Genomic DNA, 15,002 nt, shown 5'->3' with positions numbered 1-15,002 from the left:
AGTCTCACTATATAGTGAGACCCTGCCACAGGAAAGTAAGCAGGGAAGGGAGGGGGGGAGGAAGTAGGGAAGGAAGGAAAGCAGGAAGGAGAAAAGGAAGGAACAAGGAGAGAAGGAAGGCAGGAAGAAGGAAGGAGAGTGCACACACACATGCCTTGAGTACACTGATGCATTTAGTGGTAAAACATTGTGTCTGAAATTTCCTGAAGACACCCAGGAAGCCAGAGGTGTTAACCATTTACCACTAAAGCTTCTGCTGGAGTTGTGGAGATGTGGAAAAGTCTTCTATGTACAAAATTTGCAAGTTTCACAATGAAAATGTTGTGTAGCCCAGAACTCAGGAGGCAGAAGCAGGCAGAGATCTGTGAGTTCGAGTCCAGCCTGGTCTAAAAAGTGTTCCCAGACAGCCAAGGCTACACAGAGAAAACCTGTCTTGGGGGGAGAGGGACAATGTGTTTGCATGAACAATATAATCTAGGAAGGTATACTAAGTGAAACAGTCTGAAAATGAGTTTGATCTCATTTGAGATTTGCCAAATTTTGTAACACAGAGGACCAAAAAGTTACCTTCTTTTTCAAGTACGTAGATAAGTATTTCTAAATAAATAAACATGGTTATTTACTGCTAAGGGCATTGGACTCTCCGGATGTAACTCAGCATCCTAACCTCCCCCTAAACAAGCTGAGAAGATTCAAAGCGACCAGAAGCCACTTCCAATAAGCCAGAATTGGCACCAGTTACCAAAGTGATGACTGGGGGCCTCCTGAGTTTGCAGTGCTGTGATGACGCGCAACCTGTTTCATTGATGCCAAAAGAGTTCAGTGTGTCTCCCTCTTGGCACACTCAATATGGGTCAAGAGAGTTTTCCTGTTGGGAACTGGGCAGCACTGGCTCTTCCAGAACTTTCTGGGTGGGTGGAGGCCTGAGGCTCATGCAAGCCACTCCCCTTAGCCTCAGGCAACTTATTCTCTCCCAGGGCTGGAGCTGCTCAGAACCTTCAGGGACCTCAGGAGTCATGGATGGCCTGCAGCAGCTGATCTTCTTTGTGAATGGCAGGAAGGTGAGTTCTCTCAGGCTGCCCATGCAGGGCAGGCTCTGCTCCAGTCCCTGGCCTTTCCAATCCAGCACCCTGTGATTTCCTGAGACCTGGGCATGGGATGACTTTGCAGGATCATACCTGCACATAGGAGACCAAGGGCCAAAGGACAAGTTTCAGAATTGCCTGAATCTCAGGGCCTCTCCCTTCCCATCATTCCCTTTCCCTAGCCTCCTGTCATAGTGGGATACCCAAGCCCACTACCTGCTCAAAAAGCAGGGAATAAAAGCTCCGTTCTTAGCTATCCAGCACTGTGAATCCAGACCTTCCCACCCTCAAAGCTCCAGCTAATAACATCGTCCAGCAGATTTGAATAGATAGCTTCAGTTCTCAGCTTGTCTAGGTGAGCAATACTCAGTAGTGACAGGACCACAGTGATGCACTGATTCAAGCTACTCCGTTATTTCTCAGACGAAGTTGTGGTTTTGTGAAGTCATAGCAAGTTCCTGGCACAGCACCGCTTGCCAGAACCAGGCTCTAGGGACCCCTGCTGAATATGACTGTTTTGTTTTGTTTGTGTGTGTGTGTGTGTGTGTGTGTGTGTGTGTGTGTGTGTGTGTGTGTGCTTTACTTCTGAAGACATTTATGGCTGTTCCAAGCAAGGCCTGTTGCTTGTAGACAGCAAAGCCCCTGGGCATCATTTAAAACCGGGTTCTGGGCAATGACCTTGTCTACTGGAGACTTCTCAGTATGAACTGATGGCACTTTGTGGGGATGGGCAGAGACCTGCTCTCCATCATGTAGGTGTTCTTCTGTTTGGAACCACCTGTGGCCTCTGCATCTGGCTATGGACAAACAGAGCCCTTGCCCTGGCTGGCACTGGCTGACCCTCAGGAAGCCAAGGAAGGTGTAGCAGACACCCTTCATGGGTGAGGCCTGTTCTGAGGCCAAGAGTTGATTCACACAGCTGTGGTATTTGGAATGTGTTTTCTTGAAGACCAGCATCTCTGCAATTACTCAAGCCCCCCTATAAAGCTTGTGTGTCCCTGCTTTATGGGCCTCATGTGGGATAAGATGGATCCTTAATGGGCTCCATTAGTACCCCCACAGGACCAGTGTGAGGGTGAGATAGGCTAATGGGGTACAATGGATGCCTTGCTCCTTCCTGTTTTCTTTTGCATAACAGAAGCACACGAGTCTTCTGTCCCCACTAAACAAACAGGGATTCCCTTACAGAGCACTGAGACAGCCTCATGGAGGCACACTCCTTTACTAATGGGGGCCATGCTTTATGCAGCATAAGGAGTGATATGGCTATTCAGTCTGCTTTTATTAACAGACTAAGATATGCCAAACTGTGTTTGGTTTTTGTTTTTGTTTTTTATTTTTCCGAGACAGGGTTTCTCTGTGTAGCTTTGGAGCCTATCCTGGCACTCGCTCTGGAGACCAGGCTGGCTTCAAACTCACAGAGATCTGCCTGCCTCTGCCTCCCGAGTGCTGGGATTAAAGGTGTGCGCCACCAACGCCCGGCTGTGTTTGGGTTTATGGGATACAGCAAACCACACAAATGATGAGGCTTGGCTGGTGTGGAATTGACGCGTCCTGGGGTAATAACTAACATGGGTATACATATGTGGAGAGAGTGTGGTATTAGGCAGTGACTGACAGTTGCTAGCATAGAAACAAAGTGTTGTGGGCATGATCTGATGGGCCATTGGAGCAGTGTCTGAGATGAGGTAGCCAAGCATACATATGAAGAAAGACCGTTTCGGGCAGAGAAATCAGTGCAATGGTCCTGGGGCAGGAGAATATTCACACCCTCAGAGAATAACTGTTGGGGCTGCAGAAGTGGCCAGGAGCCAGAGTGCAGCTTCATAGGTAATGCACAGTGTTAGGTTCAGGAAGGCAGCTGCCATGCTCAGTCTGATGCCTCTCACTTTCCAAACAGGAAGTTTTTTTTTTATTGTTGTTGGTTTTTTTTTTTCAAGTAGTGAAATCTTATGCTCTATTGGTTTTTAAGAATAAAGAGCCCTTTCTTATCTGAAGGCTCATTTAATCTCTTAGTCCCACTGCTGGCACCGCTGAGGACCTTCAGGGGCCTTGGACCTGGTCCTGGGGCCAAATGTTCTGTCATCATTGTAAAGTAGACTCTAGAAATACTGGTTTTGGTTTTGAAATTATTCCCCTAGCCCCACAAAAACAAACATCATGCCAGCTTTTCCTGCCCATTTTGTCCCTCCAAATTTTAGTGAAGCATGTGTTTCAACATTGGTTAGCAAGTGAAGGGACATTCAGAGAAGCATGATAGGCCACTGGAGAGAAGGTTCCCTTGAAAAGCCAGACTTCTGTGACTCAGATCTGCCTTTGTGATGACTCCTGGAAGACCTTCAGTGTGCTTTGGTGACCTGTGCAGCAGGCCCCTGGCTTTTGTTTTTTGTTCTACAGGAGAGAAACTCTGAATGCAAATGTAGTAAAAGTTAAAAGTCTGTGTGCTGTCTGAGTTCACGTGGTACAAGTCAGCTTGATGTTTATCAAAGACATGGTGCCTGGAGTTTTAAGTTCTCAAACACAGGGACTCTGGTATTAATTCACTGATGTTGGTTGCTCTCCAAGAAACCCTGATTCCAGGGTGGAAGAGAGGGTCCTAACAAGTGTCTGGCTGGTTCAGGAATTCCCCGGGTGGCATGCAGGTGCAGGGCATGATAAGATTGGGGTTTTAGAGCTGTCACTCCTGCAGGCAAGGCTAACAAGAGGCAGAGAGACCTGTGAGACAGCTGTTAAAATTGTGCAGGCTCCATGTTGGTGGTGGCAGTATAGCCAAGAATCATTTTCAGACATTCAAGGAGCAGAACTTGATGACACTGATTTCAGGGGGTGGAAAGAAAGAAAAAGTTAGAAATAACCCAGGTTTCAAACCTTAGATGACGTCCTATCATAGTGAGACTGTGCTGGTGTGAGAAAAGAGGGAAGAGAGTAAAGTAAATGAATTGCCATGAAGTTTGTCTGAGGGCCGAACTTATCCCATGGAAGGTGTGTGTGTGTGTGTGTGTGTGTGTGTGTGTGTGTGTGTGTGTGTGTGCAACACACTCTTCTGTAATGCATGTTTCTCAAAAAGGGCTTGATTTTTCCTGCAAGGGCCCAAGGGCAGTTGCAGCAGGAGGCAGCAGTGGGTGTGTGCCTTCTCTGCCTTTCTTCCCAGAAGGACAGAATAACGCAACGTGGAGAAAGATGGCTAGTGTTTATGACTATATGAGGACGCCATGCTGCTGTCTGTTCCATGAATGCCATAGGACATAAAAGCAGAAGAGGGGACCAGCTGGGAGACCTTAGTGGGGAGGAGAGAATAGAAACAATATAAATATGTCACAAATCTGCTACTTGATGCTTTAATTTAAAACATTGAATTCAAATTTTATTTTATGTGTATAGGTACTTTGCTTCCATATATGTCTTTGTAGCACATGCCGGCTTAAAATATTAGTTTTAAATAATTTAATCAAAGTAGAGAAAGCAGGATTCCAGGGAACCATGACCTTCCATCCTGTTTCAGTTCCTGAACCAGACTGTCTGCCAGCCCAGGTGCTTCAGTGTGCCTAGCTGCACAGTCTTTCCTGGCTGGGCACCGGCGTTCACTGCTTTAATCTGGATATTTGGGGGTGTGGTTTGTTTCTGTCTCCACTAACACAGGCTGTTGTTCCTGTGTGTGCAACTATGTTTCTCTTGAGCAGGTGGTAGAGCAACATGTCGATCCTGAAATGATGCTGTTGCCGTACCTGAGGAAGAATCGTATCCTTTGGTGTGGGTTGTGAGTTTGTGCGTGTTGAGTCTATGAGCCTGTGAGAATCTGAGAGCATATGTGTGTGAACATGTGAGTGCATATATCTGGGAGTCTGTAGCATGTCTGGGTGTGTATTTGTATGTTCTTGTGTGTGAATTTGGGAGGAATGTGAGTGCGTGGATGAGTGCAAGTCTTTGTGTGTGTGTTTGGGATGTAAGATGTTTGTGTTTGTCTGTGAGTGTTGTGTTGTGTGACTGTGGGAGAGTGTGTGTTTGAGTGCATGAAAGTGGGCATGCATGTAAGTGTGTATGAAGTGTGAATATATACTAAAATATGTTAGGCATGTGTATGAGCACTGTGTGTGTGTTTGAGAATGTATTAGTGAGCCTGAGTATGTGTGCAAAAGTGTTTGCAAGTGTGTTTGTGTGTGGGAATTTAGGGGAGTTGGAATATGCAAGAGTTTTAAGTGTGTGAATACAGGCCCATGAGTGTGTATGCATGAGTGTGACTGAATGAGTATATGTAAGTGGATGAGTGTGTGTGTTATTGGGTTTGTGTGTGTGAGAGCATTTTAGTGAGAGTGTCTGTGATTGTGTATATGTGAATGTGCGTGTGTGTGACAGTATATGAGTTGTGTGAGAATTACTATCCTTGTGTGTGTTTGTGTGATGTGAGAGTGTGTGTATGTGTGTGTGCGTGCGTGTGTGTGTGTGTGTGTGTGTGTGTATGTGTGAGACTTAAGTGTAGCTTTGTGATGTGTTTGAGTGTGTGAGTGGTATGTTTGAGTGTGTGAGTGGTGTGTCTGAGTGTGTGAGTGGCATATTTCAGTATGTGAGTGTGTGTGTTTGAATGAGTGTGTTAGTGTTCTCTTAACCTCTTTTTGGCAGGAATTGAGTGGTGTAAAATGGAGAAACAAGTAGGGGATTAAAGAGAAGGATGTTGAAAAGCATTAATTAAGAATCCTCTAGAATTAACAGACAATATCCATACCTTATCTTCAGTGACTGATGTTTATGCCATGGGAGAAAGAAAACACCAAAGTCTTCCAAGAGTAAATGAAAAATGGGAAGTGCATGGTGGTGACACCTTTGATCCCAGGACTTGGGACATAGAGACAGGCAGATGTCTGTGAGTTCAAGACTAGCCTAGTCTACATTATGAGTTCCAGGACAGCCAGAGCTGTTACACAGAGAAACCCCATTTCAAAAACCATTAATAACAATAATAGTAATAGCAATATACAATAATAATAATTAATATTAAGAGAAGAGATTTGAGGAAGCATTCAGTGGTTTCTCTGACTAGACACAGACAAATGACTTACTGTGTTCCTAGTGTGACACAGTCGGTTCATAGAGTATTTATAATGTAACATTTTGCACATTCCATCAGAGGCCTCCATAATGCTGAGGGCAGACATGGAGCCCACCCCCACCTGCAAATTTTCACAACACTTCCATCCACACACGCTTCTTCAGCCTGGCCCTACTCTCGGCAGCTGTGTTCCAGCGTCATACAGAGGGCGGCGCAAGCTGCAACACACAAAAGGAGGCAGGGAACTACAAGACTTAAGTAACAGCCCCTGGAGAATCCACACTGAACTTTCCTATGCGTGTCTGTGATGGTGCTGCGTCCTAAGTCAGGGCTGTTCTAGAAAGAAAACCGTAGCAAACGCGGTCTTTAACTGAGCTTCTTCCAGTCCGACTCACAGGCACAAAGTATGGCTGCGGAGGGGGAGGCTGTGGGGCCTGCACAGTGATGGTCTCACGATACAACCCCAGCACCAAGACGATCAGGTACCTCCCAGCAAAGCCCAGCTCTGCGTGAACTCTGCAGCTCTCAGCTTCATCTTCTTCCTTCACGTGGTGAATGTGTTGGAAAACTACTGTGTGGAAAGACCTATGCTAAGCACTGAGGAGGGTGACATCTCCTAGCTCCCATGCGTGCATTCTCCATCCCTAAGTCTGAGAGCTCTGCTTCAAGAGACAGTTAGATGGCGTCACTCTCCTACCTGAAACCACGAGTGGTTTCCTATTTTGTTTACACCCTGTATTTATCTTCCATGCATTATCGTTTCACACATTTATCTGTCCTGGCCTCTCTCCCCTCCTCTTCTGGGACTCCACTCCTGCATTTGTTAAACCACTTTCCTCATTCCCCTTATTCCAGATGAGGCCTAGATCTGAGCAGCAGCCAGGGCTCTGCCATGCCTGCATTCCCTGGGAAATCTCCCTGCTTCCCAGCCTGGCTGCCAGCTCTTTAGGATTCTGAAAGTTGCCTTTGGGCTCCTCTCTTGCAGTCTGTGCTTCAGGAGATCTTTGGTCACCATGCTGCCTTATTCTTAGCCCCTAATGATGACAGTGTACTCAATGGAAGCTTAACGTTTTCTCTCAGTTCTGCCCATCATGAGCTTCTTTGTTTGGGGCCTGGGGAATCTCTTTCAGCTCCTTCCTTGCCTCTGCTTTGAGCCACTTCCCCCGCTGCCAAGCACCCAGTGCACACTGCTGGGAAGACTCCAGCTTTGGGTTTGAAGCCATTAATACCATCCCACTTGTGACCATTAATGGTTTGCTGACAGTCACTATGGTTTCTGTCTACTCTAACATAAGGCAGACTCTTCATTTTCTTACATTTCAGAAACTCAACAACTGAATCTTAGGGATGAGAACAAACTGTTCATGTGTCTTCTCTCTTATTAAGAATTGACACTTAGTAGAATGTAGTGTTTTTATGCTTCTCATGTGCTCCATATGAGATGATATGTATGTATATACCTAATTTATATACATAAAATGTTTTAAACATATGTATATATAATGTTTTAATTTCTTAAGAATTTCATACATGTATACAATTTATTTTCATTGTATTTCCTCTTTTCTCCCTCTAATTCCTCCTGCTGCACCCCACTCCCAAGTCATGTCTTTTTCTTTATAACCCGCTGAGTCCAGTTTGTACAACTCATGTACTCACGGGTGTGGCATCCACCTGACCTTGGCTGACCTGCACATGCCACACCCTCAAGAAAACTGACTCACCTTCCTCCAGCCGCCATTAATTGCCAGCCAACGGCTTTTGAGGAGATGGATCTTTTTTTTTTGTTGTTGTTTTGTTTTGTTTTTTGTTTTTTATTTTTTATATATTTGAATTACAAACAAGATTGAATTACATGATGATCCCAGTTCCCTTCTCCCTCCCTTCCTCCTCTACCACCCCCAACTAAAATCCTACCTATCATATGTCCTTTCTTCTAATCTACACCTGACTCACAATTTCTGCTTCCTCATGACCTCTGCATCCTTCCTTTTCTTCCCTTCGAGGAGATGAATCTTTAAATATGCTTTTAGAGATTTTTCTGGCTTATTTCTGTTTTAATTCAAGACAGTCTTACTGTTTATTACATCTAAACTCTGTGGTTGGGCAAATTTAGCCCAGTGTTCAAACTCACCTTCACTAGGAAGCCCTGTCACTTGCTCCCTGGAATCTGCCTGGCGCACGCTTGGGTAGCTTCGTTCTCCCCCTTTCACTGTGCTTCATCCTCACTGACTTTTCCTCTGTCTCCTTCTCTTTGTAGACATCTGAGTTCCACACTTCAGGGCCCAAGCATATGCTGTCCTTGTGCCGTTCATGCAGAACTCCTTCAAATCACACAGATTTTAGAGGAAGCATTATTATGCTCGCTCCTCCCTAATTACCCACACAGACAATGCCCTTCCCCTGCATTCATTCATTCACAGTCCCCTCCATTCATTCATATTCTTCACCTCCATTCATTCATTCATTCTCTTCACCTCCATTCATTTATTCACATCTCCTCCATTCATTAACTCACGATTCCCTCCATTCATTCATTCTCTTCACCTCCATTCATTCATTCATTCATTCATTCTCTTCACCTCCATTCATTTATTCACAGTCCCCTCCATTCATTCATTCCCTTCTCCCCCATTCATTTATTCTCACAAAGACACTTCTCACTGTCTTTGTGCACTGGAGACTTGTCTGTCTTCCTCAACTAGAACACACACTCTGCTGAGATTGATCTGTCTCTGTTCACTGGTGAACCCCAACACCTGCAGCTCTGCCTGGCATGTAGTTAGTCACCCAGTATTTATGTTTGCTTATAATTAAGTGATATCTTTTCAGTCTTTTGTTCTTATAGTATGGAAGAAAATTTCACATGTTGCATAAACATGCAATTTTTAAAAATTTTAATGAATCCCTTTCAAGAAATGAACACAATTTAATAGGTTTGTGTGTTAGGTCATTTTGAAGCAGCAAAACAAACCCACAATAGGGGATTCTTTTTTTCTCCATTTTTTATTTAAATTAGAAACAAGATTGTTTTACATGTCAATCCCAGTTCCCTCTCCCTCCCCTCCTCCCCTGCCAACCCCCCCAAAAAACCCTACCTATCCAATACCATTTCTGCTCTGGGGGAATTCTTTTTAAGGCTTTATATCAATAAACCGTTTTATAGACGATGCTTACATCCATGACCATCTACTTATGATACTTCTACAGAGGTGTGCATGAGGAATTAAAGAGCATGTGCACTTTAAAGTTATTTTTTGACTTCCAAATGCACTGTCTTCCAGAAGAACTCTGAGAGTGATTTACACTCATGAGTGGTGGGAATCCTATTAACCGAAGACTTTATTGATAATAGACATTCTAATATTTGAGAACATTTGCAATTTTATTTGATTAAATGGTGCTTCTCAATGTTAAGTTCAAACCTTTGCTGATTATGATGGGCTGTGAACATTTGCCTCTTGTATGGATCCCATCTGTGTTTGTGGTCAGGAAAGGAGAGCATTTTCGGTGTTGTTGGAATTGGGCATTTTTGGCAGTGGTCCTGAGGGTGGAATAGCTCTTCACCTGACACTAGCTCTTCCTCTGAAGAGCAAGCCACACCACACTCACTTCATTGCCCAACCAGCCTTGGCCCAGCTGCACCTGCAGGATGAAAGCAGCTTCAGGCAATTAGAGAGTGTCAGCCCCAGTCTGAAAGGGAAATGATTAAGTTGGTTGATGCTTTCAAGAATTGGAATTATGAGGTCTAATTTTAATTCTGCCACTGGCACTCCAGCTGTGACCCTGAATAAATCACTCTGATCCTCAGATCTGGTTCTGAAAAATGAGTTTGTTCTGAGAATGAAACACAGATTCAGAACCTGGGACATCACTCCTGACCTGCTTATGGGAGGTGCCCAGGGGTGCTCTGTCCCCTTTCCACTGGATGTCATGTAATTTGTCACCTGTGCTTCTCTTTTGCATTCTAAAGGCATCATCCAGTCAATGCCTGTCTGACCCCCATCTGCTCTCTGTATGGTACAGCTGTCACCACGGTAGAAGGCATAGGCAGCACCACGACCAGACTTCACCCTGTTCAGGTGAGGGTGCACTGCTCCCCCAAAGGGACTCTGGGTCCCAAAGACTCAAGAGTAGCAAGTCTGGGCCCTGCTGCGTGGTCACTGAGAGCAGATGACAGGCAGTGGTGCTGAGACTAAAGCTGGGATGCTGGGATATATGAGTGACTGACTTCTTGGGAAGACAGTTTTGGAAGACTAGAAGAGGCCCCTTTCTTTGGGAAATGCCGACACGGCCAGCTTTGTTTCCTCTGTGTTCCAATCAGAGGGACCTCTCCATCTTGTGTCTTCCAAATAAGAAAGAAACACCACCATGTGCATTGATGCATACAGTTTTTGGTTTGTTGTTGGAAAGTGAAAGATAACTAGATTTAAAGCCTGAATTAAAAGTATCAGTCCCCTCCAATACCAAAAGATGTGTTGGATTGGACTTGACAGAGTACAGACTCTGTCTGTGGGTCTGCAGCTTTTCTTAGAGTGATGCCCTGCAGAGGGCTGTTGCTCAGACCTAGACAAGTTACATCAGTGTACATGACCACCCACCCCAAAAGTATCATTGCTCCTTGTCTGGACCCAGTTATTGAGGGCCATGTATGTGGAGTGGACACAAGAGGGAAGAGGTAGGAGCCACATAGGAAATAGCCTAAATCCACCTTCTGTAGATGTGATAAAATCTTGGGTTTAATGTTCTCAAACCCCATTAAGCTAAAGGAGGAGGATGCTGCCTGGACAGCCTGTGAGACTTGACTTCATGCAGGCAAAGGGACCCTTTAGATTTTATTCTCACAGTGAGTTTCATTGATGCAATGCTTTGGGAGACAGCTCCATGCAATGCTCTGGGAGACAGCACCAGCATGTCCTTGTCACTTTAAAGTCAGACCCCAAAGTGAAAACGATGGGGATGGAAAAAGTACGGAGGAAATAAAGGCAATGTTTATTTCTTCATTGGATCCTGTGTTCAAGTGCTTTGCAAACTCCTACATGCTAGAGCATTATCACATCTGTGGGAAGATGGAAAGGCTCATGGGGGGCATGCCCATGTTCATGTCCAAGTGTGTGTGCTCAAGCATGCTTTTTTCAGGTTTTTCCAACTTGGATATAATTTGGTCATTTTCCCCAAGGACTTTCTCTACTGCAGTGGTTCACACCCTCACTGCATGCTGAGGAGTCTTTAAAAGACACACAGTTACCTCACCTGACATTCTAAAATTCTGTTTACCTGGCGTGCTACTGGGGTGGACTTGATAAACTCCCTGACCATTCATCCTCCGAGTCACTGTCTGAAGTCAAGTCAAGAAGCTTATGGGGCTCAACAGTCAGAGTGGCCAGCCCAAGGGAAGCCACCTGAGATGTGGGCTTTGGGGGCCTCCTCTCCAAGTTCAGTGAGCACAAGAATGTCCTGGGGACGCTGCTCTGGTTTTGTTGACCTGGAGGAGAGTACTGGGTCTGCATTTCTAACCCTGTGCTTCCAGGAGAGGATTGCCAAGTGTCATGGCACACAGTGTGGATTCTGTACTCCTGGGATGGTGATGTCCATGTATACACTGCTCAGGAACCACCCAGAGCCTACGCTCGATCAGTTAACGGACGCCCTTGGTGGTGAGTATTTCTTATTTTTAAGTCATGATGACAGAAGTAACTAGATACCTACCATGTCACGTGCTGAATTGAATGCTATTTTGAAATTCATTTAAATACATTTATAAAATAGTTAGCATTATCATCTTGTTTCGTAGATGGAGCATTGGAGATTTAGAAGGGGGTATTAGAAATTGTCCCTCCTGTATGCAGAAGCGTTGGTGTCTTGCAGTCAGTCTGCAAACAGATCTACACATTGTGTTTGACAGATGGGTTTCTTGAGGCTCTTACTTTCTTTCCGTATTGTTTACTTGCTTTCCACAATCATCAGATGGCTGGGTTATTCACCCACCCTGGGAAAGACATGTCATGACTGAATGCTGCACTTTAACCCTGTTTCCTTTTGGCTGAGTGTGTTGCTGGAGTCCTAGGCAAGAGGCCTGACTCTGGGGAACCCCAGCAAACCAGGTTCCAGCCCTCATTCTCGAGATCCATTGGAAAAGTGATAAGGAAAACAATTACATTTTCAATGGTATTATACCGGGAAAAGAAGGGAGATTGAATGTCTCATGACCCTGTCTTCGGGACACTGACATGAGAGCCTTGGGTTTAAACGGAGGGCACAGTGCAAAAGCAAGAGGCAGGGGACTGCACAGCTGTGCCTTGGTGTTGCTCCCCCTGTGCTGTCAAGGAAGTTGCTGTTGCTCAGCGGCCATCTCCACTGATGTCACTGGAGGTTTATCTGTCAAGCCTGTGACCCCGGGATTCAGACTCAGGAGATGGTTGCTTCTTAATCGGGCAGGCTCATGCTGGGTAATCTGTCTGCAGGGCTCTGCTGTTCTTGGGAGTTATAGGATAGTAACATAAGGCTTCTGGGTACCGCTCCATGGGCTCTGGCACTGTCCCTGTAATTCTTAAAAACACCTTAATTATCTCTGTGTGTTCTGCCTTGATGAGAGAGGAACAGTGGCTTTGGATGAACAGTCTAATGGATTTCAGGGCTCTATGCAGAGTTGACCTGAACTCTCACTAGAGTGTGAGGTGGAGACATTTGGAAATAAAAGCAGAGGTGGCATTGTCATGTGGAGTTTAGTTACTCTCATTTCCCATACACCCAATGCTGGAGTCAACAAAAGATTCTTTAGCAAAAGCAGCTTCTATGTCCTGTGACAGATGTGCTCACCACCACAGAGCACTGGTCAGAGGGGTGTTGCTGAGTACAGCTGTAGTCGGACTGAAATCTGTTAGTGATGCTTATTTTAATGACATCCCTCTCTTGCACGAGCACACACCTGTGTGTTGCATGCTTGCGTGTGTGTGTGTGTGTGTGTGTGTGTGTGTGTGTGTGTGTTCATCAAAAAGATTCTGAACATATTTTAAACGTTACTAGCTTCTCAGATTTCTCAGATTCTCTGCCTAGTGAATGCTTCCCAGCTCTATTTGTCTTTGTCTCCCACCTCTTATTTCTCTGCTTAGGAAACATGAGCCTAAAGCCTGCATGTTTACTCCCTTTATAGCATGTTCCAGGGACACTAGGAGTGAACACTGGCAGAGAGGTCTGACCTAGCAACTAAATTGGCTCCTGCCTGATTTCCTGGAGCTTGCATTGTTGCTTTATGGCTGTTTAGGATGCTTCAGGCATGTGGGACCTGGGGGGTGGTAGTGTACACTTTTAATTCCAGCACTCTGGAAGCAGAGGCTTGTGGGTCTCTGTGAAATTGAGGCCAGCCTGATCTACAAATGAGTTCCAGGATGGCCAGGGATACACAGAGAAACACTGTCTTGAAAAACAACAACAAAAAAAATTTGTAGGAAATGTATGAATAATGAAGATTTGAGGAAACCTGCCACCAGAGAACTTGCTCTGGTGCTGTTTCTAAAATAAACTCAGAATCAGGGGAAACTGGCTTGGTCAGTCAGTGTCTGGCATGAGGACCTGAGTTTTGACCACTGCCACCCACATAAAAATCTGGGAGTGATGGTGTGTAACCACTGCACTGGACAGGAGAACCCCTAGAGCTCATTTTCCAGCCAACTTAGTAGAACTGATGAGTTCTAGATTCACTGAGAGACTCTGTCTCAAAAGTACATGGAGAGCAATTGAACAAGACAGCCAGTGTCAACCTCTGTGCTCTCCACATGTACTCACACACACTTGTACACACACCAGCAGATGTGTACATAGACCACACACACAAATAAAACATGACCTCATAGTGGGGACGGAGTAAGGACACAGAGCCATTGTGAGAGAAACACTGGCCGAACCATTTATTGTTAATAACTTGTGTGCCTGATTGCCTCCCAGGTTCAGAAAGGACCCATTTTCCACCCTTCTTTACTGTTACAGAACAACTTTAATCAGCTGAAACTTCACTCTCTGTCTCTCCTTCTTACTTTGCTTTGCCTCTGTCAAAGTCTGATAGCTGCCACAGTAAGTATTAATAATGAGAGGAACCTTCCTTTAAAAAAAGAAGAAAATCCTTCCTCTTTATAACACCATGCATGGATCATAGCACACGATGCTAAGAGAAACAAGCCAGACCCAGAAGAGCAAACACTGTATTATACAAAGAACCTGAAATAGTAAATTAGAAGCAGAGAATAAAATAGTGATCTAATGACTACCTGAGGTAGGAGAAGGAGAAAATGAGGAATTATCAATGAAAGGTTACAAAATTTGTTATGCACAATGAGCAAGTCCAATAAATGCAACTTGGTTACCACAGCTATCTAAACAGTTGCCAGTGGGTAGGTCTTCTGTCAAATGCCTTCTTTCTAGTTGAAGGTCAAGTACATAAATGGCACAAGGACACAGAGCGGTAGGTCCACTCACTGTAATGACTTTGGGGATGGCTATTCTGGTGCACACTATCTCCAGATACATCAATCACTAAACAGTTGGTTAGACATGCATGTGCAGTAGCGTCTCCGTAATGTGGCTATTGTTTTAAGTTTAGCTCTCGATTGTAACTGCAGAACAAGTTTTGTCTTTAAATTGTGTCATTTAACCATCTGTCTCAAGAGGAGGGTATAAAATAAGTGCAAATCGTTGAGATGTTAAAATATACTGCAGGCCTCTTGACTAACTATCCCAAGATGTTGATGCACAAATGAAATTTCAAACACAAGATTTCAGAGTTAAGACACCAAAGAGTTTTCTTCTAAGATGGGGTCCTTCAGCAGTCATTCACTTGGGCCCCATGCCTCTGTCTGGGGCATTTGAGTAACAAGACT

The 15,002-nt window shown here is 44.9% G+C and overlaps 1 protein-coding gene across 1 annotated transcript in view; it reads left to right on the top strand.

The window, feature by feature from the left end:
• Nucleotides 1–1,016: 1,016 nt before the first annotated feature.
• The window catches only part of LOC100765484 (aldehyde oxidase 1), a 62,019-nt gene continuing 48,033 nt past the window's right edge, over nucleotides 1,017–15,002 (top strand). The window contains 5 exon segments of the mRNA NM_001291944.1: nucleotides 1,017–1,061; nucleotides 4,763–4,823; nucleotides 6,554–6,611; nucleotides 10,103–10,211; nucleotides 11,663–11,786. Coding sequence (NP_001278873.1) covers nucleotides 1,017–1,061; nucleotides 4,763–4,823; nucleotides 6,554–6,611; nucleotides 10,103–10,211; nucleotides 11,663–11,786 — 397 coding nt within the window.

Source organism: Cricetulus griseus, chromosome 2 (genome assembly GCF_003668045.3).
Source record: "Cricetulus griseus strain 17A/GY chromosome 2, alternate assembly CriGri-PICRH-1.0, whole genome shotgun sequence".
Lineage (NCBI taxonomy): Eukaryota > Metazoa > Chordata > Mammalia > Rodentia > Cricetidae > Cricetulus > Cricetulus griseus.
This window is presented reverse-complemented; position numbering and strand designations above follow the sequence as displayed.